The sequence below is a fragment of the Grus americana genome, chromosome 5 (assembly GCF_028858705.1).
Source record: "Grus americana isolate bGruAme1 chromosome 5, bGruAme1.mat, whole genome shotgun sequence".
NCBI lineage: Eukaryota > Metazoa > Chordata > Aves > Gruiformes > Gruidae > Grus > Grus americana.
The window spans coordinates 57409801-57434599 of NC_072856.1; the positions used below are offsets into that span (position 1 = coordinate 57409801).

Below are 24799 nucleotides of genomic sequence, written 5' to 3' on the forward strand. Positions count from 1 at the left end.
CCAGAGCAGGAATTTAACCACTTTGCTTTTACAGGTCAGCTCTCTGTAAGTGCAATGGTTTCTTCACCATTGCTCCAGCACGAGGTTGGGGTTCTCCCATAAAGTTGCAGGGCCCAACCCACTTAATGGTCTGTTAATCCAAGTTAAGGTTATTACATGTTTCTATAAGGACTGAATTGTTCAGAGAGCAGATGCATCAGTATCTCATCCTAAACCTTTAATTGGCTCAAATGTTTTGGTTTGTTGACAGTATCGGAGGAGAAGCCAAAGATGACATGAACGTGATGACACCCTTCTGTCACTTCCTGCTCAGGAGTGCTTAAGGTGACTAAAAAGGCAAATTAGTGGGGCAGTCCATGCACTTACACAGAAAACAAAGACAGCTTCATCCCCAAAAGTTTATCCAACAGGCTAGTCCCATTGCATACGCTAAGTTACGCATGGAAAGTTAAGTATCTCCTCTGCAGGCAACGGCATTGTCTTCATATAGCTTATTACTACAGGCTCAACTCGACCACATGAGAAGAACAAAAAGCTTTTCTGTCTCCAGTGAGTTGGCAACTCTCTTTGAGGATAGAATTTCATGCTTTATATTTCTATAATAAACCAAACAAATTATACTAATTTAAGAGTAATTGTGGGTGCCAGACAAACAAGAAATGCCAGCTTTAGACTGTCTTCTAGAATTGGCAGAAGTATTATCCAGCTCTGACCATTTGGCACCCTTAGTTTTATAGCACCCTAGTAAAGTGCAAACAGGCTTATAACCATTTACAAAGGAAAAGGAGAGGGGATTTTTAATGTCACCCAGCAATAATAGTGCTTTTAATGAATGTTATGACTGTACTTTACAGATTCATGTACTCACTACACTTCATGGCAATTCAAACATGCTTCATATGGTCAGGTTCTCCCAGCTGTAGCCTTCTTTTCTTCAGCATTTTCATGTATTTGTTCAAGATTTCTAACTATCGAGAAGCCTAGCTGAGACAAATTCCTAACACACTCAACAGGAGGAGCACAGTTGCTGACTCTATGCAGGGTACCATCAAATACCTCATTTACATAGCTTTAAGTACACATCACGCTCACCTCCAGCATCCCAGCTGGCAATTTCCAGGGCAAAAAAGACAAAAATCCTTTACTCCACTGAGGACATGACCTACAATATGCAGCTCTGAAACAAGACATACTGGTCCTCTCTTCCACACCCAAAGGTGCTTTTCCACCAGATGGCTTCCCAGCATGAACGTATTTCTGCAATGCAACCCAGCTACTTCCTCCCTCCACTTATTAAAAGAGCAGGTGACACAGTAAATGCAGCAGGAACATCTGCACATGTTTGTCAGTGGCTATCGCCAGCCCGAAGAGCAGGCTTGGTGTTTGAGGTATCTTAATTCTGCCCTGATGTACAGGCCTTAAGTCCTCTTCTTCTGGTTTCCAGAGACTAATCTTTGTTAAAGTTGATGTTCTGGAGGTAAAATAAAGTTGTCTGGCAATTTTATCTCCAAATAAGGTGTTTTCTCCACTGAATAAAGAGCTCCATGTCCCATGACAGACTTGTATTTTGAGTTCTTGAGTTACCTAGTTTCTTCTCTGCCTGTATAGATTGGACCTTCCTTCATAGTTATTTTGATTACCTGAAGAAAACATAGCTCTACATTCACTTGTTTAGAAAACAATTTGGAGTCATTTTGAATTGGGTGTCCCGCTCTGACTTGATGTAACTAGTGACAAGGTTTACAATGTGATGTACTTTATTGAACAAAGTCAAATTTTCAAATTTTCACAGGCAGCATAGTTTGTAGGTGAAGCATGTCATGAACACACCCACCCACTGGAGTTAGGGAAAATAATTTGCCGATAAGCCATATTTTCTGTTTTCCCCCTCTTAGATGTGCTAACCCTTCCCTGGTTCTTTCTGGCTTTCTCTTCCCACTGGGTTAACTCTATGCCAGGGCTGTGAGTTTAATTGACCAAGAAAAGGTGCTGAGGAGTTGGTGCAACAGAATCTTTGGGGGAGAAAGACATTTTCCTTTTGCCAGTGGTAAGTTGTTAGATACACTTGGTCGTATTATTTGTAACCCACCCTTTACGCAATACAGCGCTTTTATGTCAGCTAGCAAAACAGCTGCGTTTGCCCAGCACTCAGCAAATCCTGCTGCATCTGGGCTGGTTCATAGCGTCTCTGCCTGGGAGCTCCCAAACTGAAAAGTGAGGTTCAGAGAAATAAAAAGCTCCCTATGAGATCAGCTCACTTCTGCCCGAGTTTATCACTCCTCAGTTGCTGTCAGCTTTCCCGGTATCCCAGCTCCGTGCTGAGGTGTGCATCAGTCCTCGCCTTCCACAGCCAGCCCTGCGAGATCCTGCAGAGCGTGGTGTAGCTCCCAGCAGGGCAAATAACTCCCTTTTGGGCCAGGAGCGGCGGGAAGCGTGAAGAGAACCAGCACAACCCGGCACCAGCATCACACGGGGTTTGGGTACCCACGGCACCCGCGCTCCTCGCCTGCGGGGATGCTGGGGAGACGGCTGGAAAGCTCCACGGCAAAATGCCGTTGCTCTTGGGTAACCCTCCTCCGCCGGCCGTGCCTGCCTTTCACGGGGCGGGCAGCGTGCACCAGGTCCCACGGGGGAGCGGAGCCAGACGCCCCGAGCACCCGCAGGCGGTGCCCGACCCGGCTCCCCCCGCTGCCGCTGCCGCTCCCGGTGCGGGGCGAGCGCAGGCCGCCCCCTGCCGGCGCCGCGCTGCCACCACAGCGCCCGGGCGCACCACACGCACCCCAAGGGCCGGGCTCCCCTCTCCGCCCCGCGCTGCTCGCCGAAGATTTGTCACGCTTTCACGGAGGTGCTGCACTGGCGGAGACCTTGGAGTAAAACCTGGAGAAAGCCTGCGGGCCTCCCCATTGCAATAACCGCTCTCCCGGTCTGCCTTTCCTACGGCTTTAGGGCCATGACTAGTAACTCTGTAGTTCTTTTGCCTCGTATAGCTATGCACTTTCTTTTATTCCAGCAAATCTAATTGTCCTACGAATGTAATGGAAATCAAGAAAAAGGAAGACAATGACTTGAGAAGGGCTAACTTCACCAGAGAGACAGACTTGATTTGGAAGCACTCAGATGTTCTCACCTCCTTTAAAAATACGTGCTTAAGGAATTTTAAAATGTTTTGATCTGATCATTAGCTAGAAGCTTAACAAATGCAAGCCTACTGTAATGAATGATACTGCTATGGTCAAGTACAGAACGTATTCAGAAAGACTGCTTCTGCAGAATTCAAATGAAAACAGCTTCCTCTTCTACATAAATATTTTTTCTTGTGTTACATTTTCACTGTGCTGCTTCTTAGCTTTTTCAAAGAAATCCAGGCTTTCTGGAAAGTAACTTATTCCACACAGTGTTTTATATTGTTCAGAGGATTTGCAATTGCTTTCTATCATGAGACATATTTGCTGTTATGCACCATAAGTACTTATCGCATGAACAGCTTATGCCACCCTCCCCACAATCTTGCATTTCAGGAACAGTTATTCCAGTACAAATGCCTGAATAGAGTGTATTAACTAGACTTCCCTTCCACAGCAAAAATGTGCAAAAAGTAGCAACATTTGTAATCGCTTATCCAAATGTGAGAACCTAAGGGGTTCCCTTTTGACGAAGAGTGTCAGGACTATGACAGAATATGGGTCCTGTGAAGAAAGGCATCAGATTAAACTGGGATTTCTCTTCTCCCCCTCTAAGCATTGATGGATCTCTTCTCTAAAACCCTACACTAGTGTACATCACTGGTACGGCAGTGCTTTGTAGACCACAGCCGACCCTAGCAGATCTGCTCTTTCAAACATATTTCCTGATACTCAGGTTTCAACCCGATATACTTAAACTCTGATTTATTTCAGTGCTGCTGAGCTCACTTCTGACAATAGGAGTGACACGGGGTTAAGAAGGGTATTTTGTTCAGGCCCTTGAAGTCAGAAACTGAGCTTTGAGTAGAGGAAAAAAAGCCACTTGAAAATCGATAGCTCTGTGTGTGTGTGTGTGTACACGTGCCTGCATATAGGAAGCATTCCCTCTGCAGGGAACAGTTGCAAAACAACTTGGATAACAAATTCCAAAGATTATGTCATACAGTCTCCATTTTTGCTTTGGAGCATATTTTTAGTTAGTACTTATATTGTAGTGACATATACAGCCCCACCAAAATGGACTAGGATTTGACTACGAAAACACTAAGTAGACTGACAGTATTTCCTCCAATGAGTTTGAGTTAGAATATAAGCACACTACAAGTATTGATCAGCTTTGCTCATGCCTAAGGAGTATGAGTATTTATAGTCCTATTTTAGCAAACTGTCAGAGAAAATTGAGTCACAGTATCTATTGCCTTGTAGAAATACAAGTTGGTTTAAGAAAACACGTAACTGCCCTTGGGCTTTCATTGAGACTGCAGCAATTTATAAATCTTATTTTTAATTAATTAGCCTTATTAATTTCAATCTGCTAGAATGTAATATTAACTCTAGGGGTACTTTTTTCTTAGTGCTACTGGGATCTATCAATACCCAGTTACTTTAATGGAAGCTGAGAGCTCAGCACTTTCCAGCATCAGGTCCGGTGTCTATAACCCAAGCAAATGCATCTGCAGGGGGAGGGCGAAGCAGTCCTGCGATTTGTAAGACAATAGGCACGAAGAGGAGCTGCAGATTTGCTTCCTGGTGCCAGGGTGCAGTATAAGCAGTTAGGGTATGCATTCACTTATTTTCCCTGTGCTGGCAGGTGTGAAACCGTATCATGCTGGCTCAACTAATACGTATTATTTCCCAGAAGCTTCTGCTTCTTGTGTTGTCTATAATTTGCAAGATGTGGCCTATTCAGATGTCAGCATAGATCCTGCGTTCATAGGTTTAATATGACTGCTTTGTAAAGGCTGAGGATTTTTGGAAGGGCAGTTTCATACCCTCAGCCATGAAATGAGGAACGGAGAAGAAATTCATTTTTGATCATCAGCTTTACAGCTTTATTTGTATTTTCCACGCACAATCAAACGGTTAAATGTTTCTGGAGCAAGGATTAGGCCCACTGATTCCTGTATCCTTTCACACAGTAAGAAAAATAAATTATATGATCTTGTCCTTACAACAAAACCTGGTTAATGAGACTGAGGTGATTAGTGACTGTAACTTAGAAATTAGTTTGGAATGGTGGCGGTGCAAACCCTGTCTCCCTTCCTCTGCAAGATAACAGATGAGAGAAAATCTTTCCTCACGGTGCTCAGCCTAGAAGACACAAGCAGATGACAAATGGAGGACAGTGCCATAAATCTAAGCAAATTAATTGATGTAGCTTGGTTAGCTGCTTGGTTTGTTTATAAGAGAGGAATCTGAAGTAAGATGTGGTACAGCAAAGAAAACAATAATTTATTAAAAGTACCAGAAAAAGAAACAGAGAAAAGAGGTACATGCAGAGCTCATTGCTTGTTCCTAGTCATGGTCAGCAAGCAGAACCTTGTGCTCATAGTGAACCTTTAAACATGTTTTGTAGGAGTGTATACACAAATTTGGATCAGGCCTTTCCCTCATGTTTAGTTAGCAATCTGAGGAGAGAGGATGATGACATTTGTAGCAAAAGTTAGTGGGCCATAAAGGCCAGGCAGGGCAGTAGCTATATTAGATCAGCTGCAGATGATGAGGCTAAATTAGGAAGGACTATAAAGGTAAAGTTAAAACCACATTTCTTGCAGAGCTGCAAAGAGCTAGGACAAGGATGGCACAGCTAATTAACATTTTTCCTAGTGAATTACTTTAATGCCATTGTAAATCCTAGTTTAGATTTCTTCCTGAGGTTTGGTTTTTTGTGGGTTTTTTTTTTCCCTTGAGATGACTTCTGTTTTAACTGATTAATAAGCTATTCTAGATGAAGATATCAAGGAAAACTTGGTATCTTGAACTGGCTAAACTTATTCATTAGTCTTAGATAAGTCTTTAATAGGTGTTAACAAGAGAATCCTGTATTATCAACTAATGATTTTTGTTTCCTCCAGTAAGTGACTCTATATCTGGTCATCTTTACACAAGAGCAAAAATATCTTAAAAGCTATTCATGTCACATATTTAACTAGATATGGAAGTATTATCAGTTTAGCAATAAGTGTTGATTTACAATGGGAGGGCTAATCTTTCTTCTCAAACATTAGACAAAGAGTTTGTGTGAGAATGAGAAGGAAAAAAAAAAGATATCAGAAGTTTCCAAATCAGTGAATTTGAAAGGCTGGATGAAACAAATTGGAAAAAGGGTGTGTTGACCCCACTAGAGGCAAGAGAGAAGGCTGTAGATGATGGCTGTGAAAAGCTCACTTGCTTCACAAGTTTCACACTTCAAATTTCTTCCTCTTTCTCACTTTAATGTAAGCAGAAGGGGGCAGGAATAGGACTAAAAGGAAAAAACCAAAGATTTAGAAAACAAGCGTTGATCTTTTTGTTTATTCCTTCTTACTTCATGAAAGAGTAACTTATTTTGTGTGACCTTCCTTATCATAAAATACAGCAGACTTTTGTGTTTACCAAGTAATTCTTGTTTAAAAAAAACAGTGACCTAGTTTTGGCTTGATGCAGCTGAGAGAATGTCCAGAACAATTAGTTCTGTAGTATGAAATGAGAAACAGCTCTTTATATAAATATCATGCAACCGGATATTATAGGCAAAGCTGGATTAGTACAGCAATGACAACGATGGTTTCTGGAAGCTGTGAACTACTAGTTAACCACAAGAAAATAAAAAACACACGAGAGGAAAAAGCATAATATTGATTGAGTAGCTAATGATGTCAAGTGCTGACCATTGTCTGGTGATGCTCCATCGAGCATATCTGAGATGGATTGTAAGAATTGTTCCAAGCCCAGCTGCTGCAATGCCTCAAGCATCCCATGTCTTCTTGTACTATGAGCAGCACCACTGATTTCATGGTGGCTGGTCTGTATTTAACAAATGCTTTAAGTCTAATCAGGACACTGTGCATCCCAGGAATTGCAAAATAAAATTACAAATTTAAAAAAAAAAAAAAAGATGGAGCCCGACCCTTCTAGTGGTGCTCAGTGAAAGGATGTGAAGCAACAGGCACAAAAAAAATTTCTGCTTAAACATAAGGAAAGAACTTCTTTACTGTGAGGGTAGTCAAACACAGGAACAGGTTGCCCTGAGAGGCTGTGGAGCCTCCATCCTTGGAGATATTCAAAGCCCAACTGAACACAGCCCTGAGCAACCTGCTCTGTTTGAGGCCACTTTTGAGCAGGGGTTTGGACCAGACACTCTCTAGAGGTCCCTTGCAGCCTCAGTTCTTCAGTGATCTTGTGAAACTGAAAAGATCAACTAGTCTTGTTATCTGTATCTGTTTGTCATCCATGCATAAAAACCAGTGGCAGTAACCTGTCTTCAGAACTCTTACACTGATGTAACTCTTTGCCCTAAAACAAGAACCCACCATATATGATCTTCTGTAACACCTGATGCCAAGTACATGCAAAAACTAAAAGCTGAGGGAGGTTCAGAGCAGTAAGAGCAGAAAACAGACCTCATGCATTCCATTCCATTCCATTCCCTCCCCTTCCCTTCCCTCACAGTGTATGTTATTGGTGGCTCAGGTATATTTCTTATGGGACTCCACACCACAATTAAGAGGTCGGCTCTCAGTAACCCATACCTTTCTATCTTCTCCAAATGACTGTGCAGAGCTGCTCCAGTGTTTTGTGCTGGCTTTGCAGCTGCCATCTCTTTGCACCCTGAGGTTTTCCCCTGCCCACCTACCTGCTGAAGAAAGGCAGAAACATGAAGCAATTAAATCCAGAAGAAAGAAAGGCTGGAAGGACAGTAAAAGATGAGTTTGCCAAGAGAAAACTCATGTGGTTTTGCTCTTTCAGTTAGGTATGTTCAGGACCTGAAACTATTACCAAGAATTTTGCAGTGCCAAGAAAGGAGAGTGGAGGAAAACCAATACTGTTAGGTGTGTGCGTGTGAAAAGTTAAAAACTAGTTTCTGCAGACTGATGGTGGACTACAATTTACTACAGCAGATTTTAAAGGAACCATAAAGAAACAACACAGCTAAATCTGAAGCATCTAGAGCTTGTGGAGCTTGTCAAGAATATATATTCTTAAAAACTTATTATGGATGCTTAAAAATAACTTTTATTTCCAATGGAAGGCTTTACATTTTTTAGTTTAAGGTTTTTTCCCTGACTTTTAAAATGTGGCCAGGAAACAAGCTGGAGTTCTGAGGACGGGGAGCAAAATGGGGTGTGTAGGGCCGGAACACGAGATTATTGGAAAGCAGCAATAAGGTATCCCTGCAGTCATCTTGTCTCCAGGCTGAACAACCACAACTGTCTCAGCCTGTCTTCACAGGAGAGGTGCTCCAGCCCTCTGAGCATCTTTGTGGCCTCCTCTGGACTTATAAACCATTCTATGATTCTATATGACTATCAAGGGAGTAACTTCTGCTGCTATTTGGACAGAGGACAAGGTTTTCTTTTAAACATCTTTTCACTGAGCAGCTTTCATATCTTTATTTTTGCTTATTGCTGTATTTTTCTCTCGTCAAGCAGTTGGAAAAATGACATATGTCTAATCCTCATAGTTACTGAAAAATAATCATACGCTAGTTAAGCAAATCATCTCGTTCAAGAAGAGAACTCTATAATGGATAAACCACAGAGCTGATGAAGAATATTTGTATCATGTAACATTTCTCACTGAAAAATAATGATTTGTGAATGTTGCAGCAAAACATTAAAACACTGGCTTTAAGTCAAAGTACGGGAAAAAATAGAAAACACTTGCAATATTCAAAATTAGGTGGTTCTGATGCTTACAAACTTAAAAGTGCTTTTTCTGTCCAAAATTCTTTTGAAAATTATATGCTTGTTCACAGTAAAAACACAAAAATGAAATGAGGTTATACAAAATTGTAAAATTATCATCATCGACCTGGACCAAAAAATTTGTATTGATAAACAAAGGAGACTTGTGACTTTGTTCCTATATTTGACAAAGCTCATTTACACTAACAAAAAAAAAAACCAACTTGACCCAAAATAACCAGTTCAGGGCCAATCCCACTTGCTCTGTAGTCAATGTTAGCTCTGGTGAGGATTCAAGAGCAGGATTGAGTGCATGTATAACACGTACATGACATCAACATTTTGTCTGTGCAAACTTCGAATAAAAAGTGTGAATTGTGCATTAAAAAAAAGAGAACAAACTCCATAATGACTCACCATTTTTTATCACATTTAACTTTTACTGGGGGTCATTGGAGACTTCATCCTAATTTTGAAATATTCTCATTTTTAAAAACAACAGGCAGTACTTTTCCCACACTGTTAGATTCGCCCTTCCAACTATAGACAGAGGGGCAGATTTTCTATGTAACGGTCTGGAAATCTCTCTCAGGATCTAAACATAGCCTTTCCGTTTATGAGAATTTTGCAATGATAAACTACATTGCGTAGTTTGTTAAAACGGGAACGCTAAGTGGGATTGAAGGAATTCCCAGATCTCCACAAGTTAAGTAAATTTGTTGCTATTTCTGATACTTAATAGGAAAGTATTTCCTAATCTCATCACTAGCCCAGAGCTCAGTATTGCTGTCTTGAGATTTGGACTAGACTAACTTCAAGAACACTTCATACTGAGGTAGAAGAAAGTATTTCTTAGCAGGAATCTTTTACCAGTTTTTAAATCATGGCAATTTGGGATATGAGCAAGCAAAGCAGTGGTGTAGTGAGAAATCGATATAAAACCAGAGCATGTACCTGCAGCAGCCTAGGAAATACTTATGAGGCAAATCTGCACTTGTAGTTAATAGTAGCTTAATATGCAAGGGGAAGAAAAGGTGGTGTGAACAGCAGAAAAAAGGAGGAATGAGGAACAGGAACGGATTTTGTCTTGAGTACTTAAGGCCTACAAGGCTTTATCTTGTTTCAAAATCTTCACATTCGGTACTGTTTAATTTATTTCATATAAACCAAACTTTTTGTCAGATTTAAATACCCACAGAGCTACCAGTACATTAATCTTCGACTGAAGATAATACTAATGAGTGGCACTTTTCCTTCGGCATCTCCTTCACGTGGGGAAGTTCCTTGGTGGGGTAAAGAGAGGACAACCCGTGGCAGTTGGCAGGAGGGGAAGTAAGCGGAGCGGCACCGGAACAGAAAGCAGCTGCATTTGCAAAGCACATACTGTTTTATTGTTGTCTGCGGGGATGCAGAGATGTGTTAAGGCAAATAACTACACTTGATAATTATATTTAAAATGAGGGGTACTGAAATTTTATGCAGTGACTGAATTACAATATATCACTTAGTTTAAACTCTGTTTCTGAGTTGACGAACTTGGCTACTGCTCTCCGCCACTGGCTGTGGCTCCAGCCTGTTCCCGCTGTCAGCAACGCAGCAAGGGGAGCCAGGCTCCGAAAACCAAACAACTTGCCTGCACGCTATTTCGAGTGAAAGCCTGCAGGAACGGCCTGCGCTATACGCCATGTTGACACCCCCCCCCCCGAAAAAAAACCCAAAACAAAACAAAAACAAGCAAAAAAAACCCCCAACCAAAACCCCACCAAACCCCCACAAAACCGGAGGAGAGAGGAAATCCCCCCAGTACCAACAGCAGTTCCACTGTAGAATTGTAGAATTCAAACTCGCCGTTCCTGCCGACAGCCCCCCGAGCCTTCTGCGGCACTTCGCCGGCCGCGCAGGCCGAGCCCGGCGCTCCGCTGGGGGCCGCCGCCCGCTCGTCCCGCGGCGGGACCCCGGTCCGGCGGCTCAGGCCGCTGCCGCGGGGCGAGCTCACCCGGGCGGCCGGCTGGGAAACTCCCGGGACGCGGCCGCTACTCCCGGTCCGTGTTTTACGCACAGAGTCCCCTCCTCCGCCCCCGGCCCAGCCGCTCCATACCGAAGATCCGCCCCGGGCAGGGGCCAGCGCGGCACCCCTCGCGCCCCCTCATCAGGAGGCGGCCCGCGGCCCGCTCGGGCTGGCAGCCGGACCAGGCCGCCCGCCGGTCGCTAAGGGGGCCGCGCGCCGGCCGTTAACCGCCAGGCTGCTAGCACGCCACCTGCCGGTGCCTCGGGGAGCGGGCCCGGCCACCTCCAGCGGCAAGGCGTGCGGCGAGGTCAACGCCTGCCCCCGGCGGAGAGGAGGACGGAGCGCCAGGCCGGTTGCCCCGCATGGGCGGTGGGGCCTGGGCGGTGCTTCCGCGCGAGGCTGGGCGAAGAGGGAGGGGCGGGGCCGGCGGCCGAGAGGGCGACACCGCCGCGGGCCGATTGGCTGCTCAGCGCCCAGAGGCGCGCTCCGCATTCGCAGCGCTCTTTGATAGGCCGACGGCAGTGAATGAAGGCGGGCCGCTGCGGCACGGCGCGCCCCGTTGGCTACTTCGCTCGCCTGGGTGAGCCGTGGGCGCGGCTGGGCGGTGTGATTGGCCGCTTAGCGGCGGGGGGGCGGGTCCCGGCGACAGCGGCCTCCCGGGGCTGGGGTCCGTCTCGGCGGCAGCAGCGGAAGTCTCGCGAGGGAGCGTAGCCGGGATTTGGCGGCTGGCTGCCTCCCTCTCGCTGGCTGCGAGGAGCTGGTGTTTGTGTGGAAGGGGGAGGAGGAGGAGAAGCGAGAGGAACCCGAGCCCCACCATCCGCCGAGGGGAGCGGACCGGAGCCCCCTCGCCGCCCGCGGAGCTCTTTCCCCCCTCGCCCCGCCATGGCCTCGGGAGACACCCTGTACATCGCCACGGACGGCTCGGAGATGCCGGCCGAGATCGTGGAACTGCACGAGATCGAGGTAGAGACCATCCCGGTGGAGACCATCGAGACCACCGTGGTGGGCGGCGAGGAGGACGAGGAAGAGGAGGACGAGGACGAGTGCTGCGAGGAGTGCGGCCCGCACCACCCGCCCCATCACTACCACCACCACCAGCCCATGATCGCGCTGCAGCCGCTGGTCTCGGACGGGGACCCTAGCGGGGCGGGCGGCGGCGCGGCCGGCGGCGGCGGGGGACAGCTCCATCTGCACCACCACCACCAGGAGGTGATCCTGGTGCAGACCCGCGAGGAGGTGGTAGGGGGAGACGACTCGGACGGACTGCGGGCCGACGACGGCTTCGAGGACCAGATCCTCATCCCGGTGCCGGCCCCCGCCGGGGAGGACGAGTACATCGAGCAGACCCTGGTCACAGTGGCCGCTGCCGGCAGCAAGAGCGGAGGCGGCGGCTCCTCTTCGGCCGGCGGAGGAGGCCGCGTTAAGAAGGGCGGCAGCGGCAAGAAGAGCAGCAAGAAGAGTTACCTGAGCGGGGGAGGCGGCGGCGGGGCCGAGGGCGGCGGCGGCAGGAAATGGGAGCAGAAGCAGGTGCAGATCAAGACCCTGGAGGGGGAGTTCTCGGTCACCATGTGGGCCTCGGGTAAGTGCGCGCCGGACCCCTCCCTCCCCGGGCCCCAGGCCCCGCCGGCGGCTGCCCGGCTCGGCTCGGACAGTTTTGTTTTGAAGGGAGGCCATGTTTTGATGTGTGTGATGGGCGCCGCCATGTTCATCGCCAGGGCAAGTATGGCGGCTCCCCCGAAAAGATGGCGGGGTCTGCGCTGCTGCCGCCGCTGCTCCTGCCCGGCTCCGGCGGGGGGAAGGAAAGATGGCGGCGGCCGCCAAGATGGCGGCGGCTGAGGGGGGTGCGAGAGGGAGGGAGGCAGCGCGCCGCTGGCTCCAGGACTAGGCCGCAATGGCGTAGTTTCTGCAGCAGGGGGAGGCGGGGTGTGCGGGCGGGCACAGGGTGCGGGGCGAACCCAGCCTCCTCGCTTCTCCCCCCGTCCCCGCCCCGCCGCTGCCGCCGCCGCCGCTCCCCACGGCGCCCCGCCGCTCGCTCCACGCCTGCCCCTCGCCCTTCCCACCGTCGGCTGCCGCCCCCCGCGCCTCCCGGCGCCCTCTGTCCTCTTTCTCCCCCGTTTCCCGGCCCGCCTTTCCCCCCCCCCCCCGGCCGCCGCTGCCTTGCCGGCTCCCCGCCTGCCGCTCCTCTCCCTCCCGCCCTTGCGCTGCCGCCGCCGCCGCGCACCCGCGGCCCCATTGGGCCGCATTTTAATGTCGAACGCGGGCGGCGGCCCCGGATGAGGCGTGTGCTGCAGGCCGTGACCGTTATGTGGGGCGGGGGGAGAACCGCCCGCCCCAGCGCCGCCCGCCCCGCCGGCTCTCCCCGGCCCAGGGACGGCAATCTCCCCGAAATACCGTTTTACAGCTCGCCCGGCGGGGGTGGGCCCGGGGGCCGCTGCGGTGGCCAGGCGGGGTGTGGGTGGGGCCTCCCCTCCCGAGGCCAGCGGTGCCGGGAGTGGGGGGTGGCACCTCTTCGCCCCCACCGGGGCTGCCCGCGCCTCTCGCCGGCTTCGGAGGGGCGGCCGCAACGAACCGGCCCTTCAGAAATCCCCTTGCCGGGGAGCCGGGGTCTGACAGCCGGGAGGGGTGGCTCCGCGCTCCGGAGGCAGACCTCCGTCCCTGGGAGCCGCGGGGAGGAAAGGAGCAATTTCTGGTTGATGCTCGGAGACCATTCAGCTTTTCTTCGGCTAGGTCTAAAGCTTTTAAACAGGCACAGGGAGTCCGTGTTTGTGAGGTTGTATGTGGTTCTTGATGAGTTGGGGTTTTTGCGGGAGTGTCTCTTAAAGGGAATAAAATCTTGTGAAGGGGTTTAGTATCTGCGGGGCTTGGAATAAACCTGACATGCGCCTGCCCTGCCCGCGTATTTTATCTGCCACGATTTTCTGATCCTTTCCTAAAATAAATGGGGGGGAGGGGAGAGAGTCGGTTTAGTCAGCAGAAAAGCGTTACTTGTGGCACACTGGGGTTTTTGTTTAATGTTTTCTTTTTTACAAAGAGCGTATTGCTGGCTCTGTAGTCAAAGTTCCGTGCTAAAGTTATGTAAATGTGGGGAAAAAAAAAAGTCAAATAGTATCAGTCCTTGTAATATTTAAATTGGTGTGTGGTTTTTGCCTAGTAGGTTGGTTATCTATCTTGCATATCATAATTTTTGTGCTCCTTTGAATTTTTACAGAGTCTAGTAAGATACAGATACTCCTTAAGCTTTTGATACAGTCTCAAATGCTTGCTCTCTGTGGTGTTTGTGGATGACCAGTAGTTGTTAGAAAGAGCAGTGTTGAAGGAAAAGTGTATTGGATGGCTGAATTCACTTGTCTGAAAAGATGGAAAGAATGGTGATTCTGATTTTTACTCTCCTATCAAACAGAGATGATTACTTAGCAAGTTTGACAGAGTATATGACACTTCTGGTATATAGTCAGTTGACAGTCTAGTGAGTCCAATCAAAGTTCCCTGCTTCTTGATGAACAGAAAAGACTTTACTTTAAGAGTTTCCCAAACACTGTTTAGTAGAATGGGGTTCTGTGTGCTTCTGTGTATCATTGTATGACACCTGAATAAATCTACTTGCTTTTTTTTTTTTTCTTGGAATTGACCATCCAAGAAAGGAAAAAGATAATAGGAACTAACATAGTCTTCTGGCTTGTGGAAGCTACCTAAGATAGCTGAATGTAAGTGGATGTATGACTCATGAGCTGGCAGGATACGGGACCTCACTTAGATCAATTGACAATCTCTAGCATGCATTTGCACTCTGAAATGCAGAGTGCCTGATAGGATGCTTCCTTAGACCTTCTGCATGCTGATTGTTACTTGACTGAAATGAAGCATGTGTATAATCAATACACTTGATTTTCTTCCTGCGTACACAACTTTTACATCAGGGTAGCCCTATTGATTTCAGTGGTTTTGTTCTTTATGAGCATGACCGTGCAAGCTCAGTGGGAATGATATCCACTTGTAATTTACTGGAGATTGAATTGCATTGCTACATTCAATTCAATTATATCCGTGATGCCGAAGGATGCAGAATACCTATTCTGACTTGACTTCTAATACCAAAAAACCCCCCAAAAGCAAAATCACAAAATATATAAGTGAAAGAATTGAAGATTGGCCTCCCCTCCCTGTGTGCATGTGTGCACACACCATCCTCCTCCCCCCCCCCCCCCGCACTGTCCAGCTTCAAACAGCCTTTAGTAATAACCTGCTCAGTTAAGAGTGCTGTGAAGTTTTACTGAGCCTATTGGATAGGCTTTCATGCCTCTTACACAGCTTATTGAATGTTACAGAGGTGGTCAAATGCTGAGGCTTCATTGTCCGTTTTCTGCAATTATAGAGGGGGAATGGTTGCTGGAAAAATTCCCAAGAAGCAAAACTGGAAAAAAAAACCCAAGCCCCAGAACGATCTGCTGGCTTGCGAAAGGGTAGTTGTACTGAAGTTTCCCTGCAGAATTGAGGATACTTTATTTTGAACAAAGATAGTTTTGCCTCTGTATTTTAACATAATTAAAGACTTGCTTGCACACTGATGTAATTGACTGTTTGGTTTAAATGCTTAGCAAAAAGTTTATCAAAAGATGAATAGTAAATAAGGCCATGCATCAGGATAAAACAATGAGCCCTATATTGCTGTTCATGGGTATTTGAATTTGGAACAAGGGCACTTTGCTCACCACAGTGTGGGAAGGCAATGTGAATTAATTCCTTGTTACTGTTTTCTAGTGCTGCTATATTGGCTTGCACACGGGTGGTACCAAATTTAGCCAATCATAAATCTTTGTCCATAAATGAGTATAACATGTCTGGTAGCACCTCTTGATATGTGTAGAAATTATCTGTGAAATATATAGCAATGTGATCAAAGAGGACTACTCAATCCTTGTCTTGTTACGTGGTTACTTAGAAATCGCAGTACTGTTGTTGGCAACGGTTTAGACTTACCATAACTTTTCTTATCACCTTGGTATCTATGGTGATATCAAACTTGTGACCCGTGATTACTTTAATTAAAGTGTTTAGTTTGAAACAGGAATGCTTTGTTCTAGTTCACATTAGCTTTCCAGGTCTTCAGAATGGAATTACTTGTCTTTCTTCACATGTGAAAATAAGAACTGAACAAAGGCATTCTATTTTCTGAAAGGGCTGAAGAGGTGTGTATGGTGGATACTTTAATCATGTTCCTGTAGCGTGTTTTCTCTATACTGTCTAATATCTGTCCTCATTATTTTCATTGGGGTATCCTGTAATGATTTAGAAAATTGTGTATAGTTAATGCGGCTCTCCAAGTGAGACACCCCAATTTGTACTAGGAAAATTATTCTTACAAAGTGGAATTTATTTATGCCTTTGCTAGATTAAACTTGAATCATCCTCATTAGTGACTGTCTCCAGGTTGGGTACACAATAGTGATGGGGGAAGGATAATTAGAAATCGCTTTGTCAGATTGCGCTTGCAAAACTGATTCTTAGATGCGGGAGCATTTGGGAAGGTGGTGCTGAAATGCTGGCTTCACCAAATGCTGGAATTTCAAGCAGCTGGGGCTTAATTTTGAAGGGGAAAGATGTACTAGTGTGACTACATCTGCTTCTAGGTAATGACTCTTGACTCTGTTAAGCTTTCAAACCTGAAATAGGTGTTGGCTTAAACTTATTATTGCTAGTGTAGATAGTCTGCAAGCTTTGGGCTGAAATAGCACAAAGTAAATATTGCCCACCAATGTTAAACTGCTCAAGTATCCTATTCCTAGATGGGAAAGAAAAAGATGCAGAAGTTTTGTGTAGGGTTTGAAAATTATTTTTTTATAATCTAGGAAGCCTGTGCTGTGGACCCATATTTGGAAACTCTGGGGGTTCATGTTGGGTTTCTAGAAGGTTCTTCAAAACCTCTTTAAATAATTTAAAAAAAAATTAGAAGGGGGTTAATTTTATCATATTGCAGTCATGAGAAAAAAGAATTATCTTCTGTCTGCCCACTTGTTTTACGTAGTATAAATGATAGGTGAGTCGTTTAGTTCAGTTGTGGGTCTGTATCAAGGACAGCCAAAATTTTTTGTGATGACAGATAGGTAATGAGCTTCTTATATGATTTTTTTTCATAATGGAGGCAGAAAATGATTGTCTGGTTCCTTTAAAATATTAAGATGATAATCTATTTCTGACTCTGATTAAGACAACGATATAGGCTTTTGGTATCCATAAACATTGAGTCTGCCCAGACATTTTTGCCAGTGAACCTTAGAGGATAAGGTAGATATTTTGCTACAGGTAAATCTGGTTTTAGTTTTGAAAGTGAAATACATGAATGTGGTTTATCACTTAAAATATGTCAATTAAGTTGCCTCTTGCCTTTAGCCCACCTTCAAACTAGAATCCTCTAACTTGCTGTTGGATGTTTTCTTGAGAGGTCCATGTCACTTGTATGCTGATGATTCAGGTCAGAGCGCTTTGGCACAGTGTCTCACAAATGTTTAAGTCAGGTGATGACTACTGATGTATGCAGTGGTTTTGTCAGTTGACGTCTTGGTGGTGTGAAGTAAGAGGTGGGTGACATGGGGAAAGAAGAACCTCTTCTCCATCTGTGTGCAGGGCACATCAGAGGGAAAGTAACCTAGCAGCCAATTAGGTTAAAAAATGACATACTGTGCAAAATGGAATTTAACATTCAGAAGTGTCTGCTAACTAACTGTATTAACAAGCTAATTATGGTTCTTTGCTTCCAAACACGACCAATGAACTAATTCGCCTGAGGAGATTGCAACGTGGTAGCAATAACCAAGCTGTTACCACAGTGCCTTGGTACTGCAGTTGCCGAATACCTCCTTTATCACATAATTGTGTTTCAGCTGTTCCTACAAAAAAATGTGTTTAACCGTGTGATCGTAAAAAGAAAATTTAAGCTTAAATGTTGTTCATTCTTTTAGTTGTTAAGCAGAATATCTTTTAACTTGGTACCTTGGGGAGTAAGCTATAGGATTAGGTCTCATTGCTTTGCTACCAAGTATACATTCTGAGTTCCCTTTTACACCCCTTACTTTCCACAGGGGAAAACTGATGGAATAACAATGTGTCCTTCCTGCTCTGTAATAGAGGAGGAGGATGGCTCAGAGAATTAGTGATCTAGAGGTGGAATATGATGGCTAAAATAAGGAGTAACTGAGGCAGAAATACTGGTGGGGCTTCTTGGGTTGAGAGTTAAGGGGGTCATCTTATAAAGCTGGGGAGTTCCAGAGGTGTCACCTAGAGCTAGCTACTATTCTAGAGGTGTATGAAATAATGGGGTTCTGAGGTGAGTAGATTTTCTGTGGAATGGAAGGGCTGCAAGAGATGGAGAAAGTGTGGTAATAAGAGCAAAAGGTAACCAGCAAAATCTTGGGAGATAGATTCTACTATGTTTTGTCATTGATCCATTATGTGGAATCGGCAGTTACTAGTTTTATCCCAGTAATCTGACTTCTTCCTACTTCAGTTGGTATTTGGGCTTGGTACTCTTGAAACTTTGGTTATTTCACCAGTAGAAATAATGTTTTAAGTGGTAGTCAAAAGATACAGCTGGCTAAAATGCTGAACTTTCACTGATCTTAGTAAAAAAAATGTTGTTTGACATAACTTGCTTTGAAGTGGGTAAGTGAATCCCATTCGAGACATGTATTGCTTGTATATAGGGCATGAGAGAAGTGCAGATGGAAGGACGCTCAACATGAAGATTTGTTCGGGTATGTCCTAAACAGGTACATAGAACCACCCAGTTTAGGCTAAGTGTCTATCTTAACGTAATTAGACATAGAAGGATGTTGGGGGGTATCTGTGGTGTCTCTAACAAATCCGTATTTTACAACTTTATCAGATTAATATTGGACATAGCTATTGCAGTGACTGGAAGTGCATAGTTTTTTGAATATAAAGTGATTAAGTAATTGACATGCATTCAGATCTTCAATATCTTTCAGAAGGTGGAACTAAAATCATGTTCCAAGTTCCTTACAGAAAGCTGCATTAGATCAGTAAGAATAGTGCTAAACACACACTTAAGCAGAACACCTTATATTTGAGTCTGCTGTACTCTCAAGTGGTTTTAAGGGACAAAGCAAAGCAGATCAGAAAGTATATGGCAGTTAATGTCCTTTTCCTGACTGGCTCCATGGCTCTATCTGTATTTAGCTTGCATGGGTGGCATCCGGATTAGCGTTGCATGGGCATAAACTGCATGAGTTACTACACCTTATTTGGACTGTACTTCTGCAGAGGTGTCACTAGAATTTCAGGGTTGTGTCTCTGTGTTACTTTGCTTTGGATGCAGTATTTTTGATTCTCTCTTACTTCATGAGAAGAAAAAGGGGAAATAGTTTGGATGTAGTGGGCACCAGGACTTGCCTGAAGGTAGAAAATGATGAGCAGTCAACTTGCCCTGTTTGCAGTGAGAATATTGGTTAACTTGTCAGCCTGAGTGAAAGTTTGCTTGGACTTTAGCCTCCAAACTTTGAGCTGCCCGGTCCAGGTTGGTAGGGCATCACAAATAAACTTGTGATAAATTTGTGCATAGAGGACATTGGTAAAGTTCTTCCAAAGAACTCTGTGGGGTTTTTTGTGTGTTGTTTTTGTTTTGTTTTCCCAATGAGTTGATAATGTTACAGGATTGTCTGGATACTAAAGAGCTACTGAAGTCTGTGTGCTGCTACTTTTGAAAAAGGTTTGACTTTGATGTGAACCGGGTCTTCTATCTTGAAAGATGTTAGTTAGCCTGTCATAATGCTTCAATGTAAATGTTTTGTATGTTTTGGTTTAGATTAATTTTTAAAACTGCAAGTATATGCTGCTGTAGAGTTTTTTGATACAGGATTTTTTTTTTTTTTTATTTTCACATAACTGTCAATATATTAAGGGATACTTTCTTGTATTTTCTACTGTATCAAAGCAATATGCTCATAGGTTTTCATGTTTTATTCCAATAGCCTGTGGAATTATGTAGCTGTGGAATTGATTTCTGTTGGCAGGCTTTTGGAAAGGCACTGAAGGCCGGCTTTCTTTCAGTTTGGCCTTCAAATAGCAAGAAAGCATTGTGGAATAGTGAGTCTCTGCACTAGGGAAGGAAAGAAGATCTTATGGAATGTATACAAAATTTCCCTGTTGACTCATGCATCTGATCTGAGGCAGGAAATGAAATCTTGTTTCTGTCATGAATGTCATCAAACAGTCAAACTGGAAGTGCTGGGTAGCTGTTGAAATGGCTACATTGAAGGCAGCTGATCTCATTCTAGTCTGCAGTGTGGAGAAGGAGTTGCTTTTAGCTTTCCAGAAGCTTTGTGCTCTTCTAAGCTCCATAATGTCTTTTCTGTCTGTGTAGGCATTGCTAAATATCTTTTCTCAAGCTTCTGTTTGGAAGAACAAATTGTTGCCAAATTGGAGGTTTATTGACTTGAACTTGTAACTCCTGCAGGTGCTGTAAAACTTACCATATAATCCTTGCTTAAGGTAAATTCAGTTGCTTTTTTCAAAGCACTGGTAAAGACTGAAAGGTAGTGTGGTGAGTGGAAATTAAAATTAGATGAGACTAGAATTAAAAAACCTGTCCAAATAGTCAATTTTGTAGTTTATTCCCAGTTTAATGCTGCAGGTAGTATTTTCTTATTAACACTCCTGTCTTTGCAGTGTTGGAGTCTATTTTCCTCTTTCACCATGGAACATATACATGAACTGCTATTTGATCTGGTAGATCAGATTAAACCCCAAACTAGCAGTAACATTTCTAGAAATAGCTCAGTGGCAAACATTAAAAGCAGGCATTACAAATTGAATTGAAATTTGTCCTTAGTATATTTCTTCTATTTGCATATGTCTTGTTCTCTCCTTCCTAACCTAAGTTACTGAGTAATGAACAATGTTATTTCCTGTGTTTCTGTTTAGAGAAGAAAAAAAAAGTCTCTCATTTGTTTTCTGCCTTATGTTTTCTTTTCTTTTTTTTTTTAATTGGGGAAATACTATTTCTGTCCTACCACCTTATATTTCCATTCCTTAAACACTACCTGTAAAATAAAATTTCCTGTTGTTTTTGTAAATACTTTGACTTTACAAGCCCTTTATGCGTAAAGTGATTTGCAGAATCTGCTCCCCATACACAGGATAGGAGAAGTAGTGTAGTTTATTAACATTTAGCTGAGTAGTTACAACCATATATACATCTGTTGTCCTGAGTGTATTTGAGGGTGGAAAACAGGATTGGTGCTGGTGTGAGCTCTGCACTGAGGAACATAGGTGGATGTTTCTGTTCTCTCTTCTTTGTGTGTCTCTGGTTTCTGTTATAAAATAGCCAGAGGAGAGAGAAAACATTGTGTCTTGGCATATTCTAAGGTCTGAATGTGAGTAGACAGCTACAGCAGATCTTCCACCTGATTTCACTGCAGTCCTGGAGCACAAACCCATAGGAGGAGCTCCAGAGCAGATAAAATAGCAGTATCTTAACTGGCATGCAGATCAAAGCTCTTGAATGATCCCTATCTGCTGTTTACATAGTAGAGTGGGAAAGAGCTTAGGCTGGCCTCTGCCAGAGAAGGAAGAAGCCCCCTTGGGAGGGAGACACGCTGTTTAGTTTCTTGCTTTCTTTCAGACCTGTCTGCAAGTGTTGAAAAACTTTAATTTTACGGGCAGATGCTGAAGCCCATTAGCAGTTATTTTTAAATTTCTTGTCCGTCTGTGGTACTTCTGTTGGAGGTCAAGGATGTCTGAAGACTCTGAAGTAAAGATCAGTAGTTCTAACATCTTAGGGTAAGTATCTGCCACTCCTCTGATAGGCTTGCTTGGTTACTGACTGCTCTTGAGGTCCAAAGTGGGTATGGTGGAGGTTAGTCTTGAAGAGGTTAAGGGAATTAAATATTTAGGCGTTGTTTCAGGAAAAGTGTGTTATCTTTCAAATGCAGCCAACATTCATAGGGTTGTTCCACTTATTTCCTTACTTGTTTGTGTGTAAGTAGATACGCGACTTCTGCTTTTTTTGTCTCGCCCACTGTGTTCTTTCTGTGTTCTTCATGCTGTAACTGTATGGATGTCTTTTTGCTCTTTACAATTAGCGTGGAAATCTGGAAGTGCAGTGTATTATTCTAAGTGTGCAGCAATAGTGAATTTGTATTGAGATGCAGCCTAATAGCTCACATGCTGTTTTGATCTTTAGCATGTATTAAATTCAGTGTTTTATGTATTTCAGATGATAAAAAAGATATTGACCATGAAACAGTGGTGGAAGAGCAGATCATTGGAGAGAATTCTCCTCCTGATTACTCAGAGTATATGACAGGGAAGAAACTTCCTCCTGGTGGAATACCTGGCATTGACCTCTCAGACCCCAAACAACTGGCTGAATTTGCTAGGTAAGTAGGAAGAAAGGATCTTTAAAATGAAACAGTTTTCTTTTCACTGGTTTAATTATGAAACTGTTAGGCAAAATAAATAGTAGATTTATTATGGCTTATTATTTCATTTAATTGCCTTCTGAAACGAGGGACTTAATTCAGAGCAGAGTAGCTGATACCATGTTAAAATAACTGGATTTTATATTCAGCAGTGACTTCTTCAATGACTTCTGGTCTTTGGTTCTTCTTGGGTAAGACAAGACCTAAATACACGGATAGACTGTGTCTTTGATGTGACAGAATGTATCTTTCATGTGAATAGTCTTAGATTCTTGAGCACCAAAGGATCTGACAAGTGAAATGCTGCAATTCAGGTTCAGTACAAGAAAGCTAGGCTACAATATTTAGTTTGTAAAGCCACTTACTGTTCTTTTTCACCTGCTTCTTACTTCTTAAACTCTAGGTCTTAAACTTCTCTTTAATGGAGCCATGTGTCTTGCACTTTCAAGTGCCACTGATAATTGCAGTTTCACAATTAGTAACTATACTGCTTGGATTTTCCTCTAGTGAATCAGAATTGTCACTCATTTACATATCAATACATTGACCTGAGTTACAAGTTCCGACTGGACATTAGAAAAAAATTCACTGAGAGGGTTGTCAAGCATTGGAACAGGCTGCCCAGGGTTGTGGTTGAGTTGCCATCCTTTGAGGTATTTAAAAGACGGGTAGGTGTGCTGCTTGGGGGCATGGTTTGGTGGTGGACTTGACAGTGTTAGGTTAACTGTTGGACCTTATGATCTTAAAGGTCTTTTCCAACCTAAACAATTCTATGATTCTACAAGGTGACTTTTACTTTCAGATGGAGGTGAAGTGACGGAAGCTCTGTTCTAGGACGGAGTGCTGGAAGTGTCATGTGTCTCTTCCCCCCCCTGCCCCCGCAAGCCCCTGGCTCTGGTACCGAGTGCTCGAGGCAGCCGGTGGCCACCAGAGGGCAACCGTGAGGTCACCAGAGAAGTCTGCTTTGGCACCTGGAAGCTGTGACTTAAGGGTTGCCTTTGCAGCATTTACTTGGCCCCCTTCTTTGTGGGCATGTGCTTGTAACTATGAAAGGCATGCTCCTTCAGTCACTGTATGGGCAGTGTTAGTGCTGGTGTCTCCAAATATTTGAGCGCAACTGTTAGCTTTCTGTGGCTGCTATCATCAGTTTTTCCCATGTTGAAAACAAAACTTATGTATGAAGCTACACTCATTTTCATTTTGTTACCAGCTGGGTATTTTTCAGAGCTCTGGTGCACAATTCTGATACTCAGAGCAAGGTGGATGATCAGATGTTGTTACTTTTACTTCCTGAGTCAGCTAGTAGAGGGAGAGATAGGCTTCCCCACCCCGGGGTTTTCAGCTAGTTGCTAGGTGGCAGGGACTGTTGAGACAAGTTCTGGTGTGGCAGCGTGGTTCGGTGTATCTTGGTATCCAGTGTGTGCATCTACTCTTGTTTCACCTCTTTGATCTTGCTGCTTTTTACAAGCTAGTTCTGTTACTCTTCAGTGTGTTTGTACCAGAGGATTGCCAGCACAGCCTTGTCCCACGATTATTTTCAGTAAAGCTGTTGGACTGTGCATTTTGAAGGCTTCTAGTAAAATAGTTTTTCAGGGCTTGCTCTCTGCTTCAGGCTATTTGATCTGGAGATGTGTAAGAACACATCATGAACAACTGAAAACGGGGTTTTGTCTAAAGTGGTGGGTGGTTCCAGCTATTGATACTGTTGTTACTTGGTTTACTATGGTTGATCAAAATGATTGTGTTTTCCTCTGAGACCTGCTGAAAGGTTAATGCAATTTTTTGTGAAAGCAAATGTTTAAGTAATGCCCTGAGTGTACATAGCATTCTAATTCTAAAATGTTACTTACACATCTCTGCTCATCATGTGCTGAGAATGGTATTCTCAGTTATTTTAAAACATGCTGAAACCTTTGGTTCTATTAAACATCTAAGTACTTTTGCTAGGAAGTTTAAATAGTTTCTCATAGGGTATTCTCAATGCAAATACTGAATATTTTTCTCCAGATTGGTTTGAATGCTTGAAATGGTTGACAGGATTTGGGCTTCCTGAAATGACCAGATTGCTTCTATCAGATCTGTCTGCATATTTGTTAATATTGTAAAGTGTACTGCATCTTTGGGTTTTAGTTAGTTTTCTGTTGAGAAAATAGTGGCAGCTGGCAGTAATTTAAAATTACCACTTTTTGTAACTCATAGTAGAATGTTCTAGGAAGTTCTAAAGCTAGAATTTGTAGCAGATGATGGAAAGATTAAGTTCTATGTCTACAGTCTCTTTTCTATTAATATATTTCTGTACAGCAGATAAAATGTAATCCACTTCAGTCATAAGACAAATATATGATGTTAGAGTAAGCAACTTGGGGGGACATCACCTTTAGCAATATCCCTAAGTTGCCCAAAACTTACGAAAAATTGTAAGAAATGTTCTGATAGCTTAACTGTAGATATGCGAAAACTTCAAGCATCTTCTGTTTTAAGAAAGGTTTTTTTATTTCTGGGTCAGAG

At 44.1% G+C, this 24799-nt stretch overlaps 2 protein-coding genes across 2 annotated transcripts in view; one reads left to right on the forward strand and one right to left on the reverse strand.

The window, feature by feature from the left end:
- Positions 1-4990: 4990 nt before the first annotated feature.
- On the reverse strand, positions 4991-11220 carry LOC129206778 (uncharacterized). The gene is made up of 5 exons (XM_054826619.1): positions 11139-11220; positions 10656-10993; positions 10088-10246; positions 7694-7797; positions 4991-5273 (listed from the first exon to the last, which is right to left on the reverse strand). The coding sequence occupies exons 1-5, from the start codon at positions 11218-11220 to the stop codon at positions 5186-5188; spliced, it is 771 nt and encodes a 256-aa protein (XP_054682594.1). The 3' UTR covers positions 4991-5185.
- Positions 11221-11476: 256 nt separating this feature from the next.
- Positions 11477-24799, forward strand: part of YY1 (YY1 transcription factor) — a 28305-nt gene continuing 14982 nt past the window's right edge. Inside the window, exons 1-2 of the mRNA XM_054828590.1 lie at positions 11477-12435; positions 22087-22249. Coding sequence (XP_054684565.1) covers positions 11739-12435; positions 22087-22249 — 860 coding nt within the window. The 5' untranslated portion in view covers positions 11477-11738. The remainder of the gene's footprint in view (positions 12436-22086; positions 22250-24799) is intronic.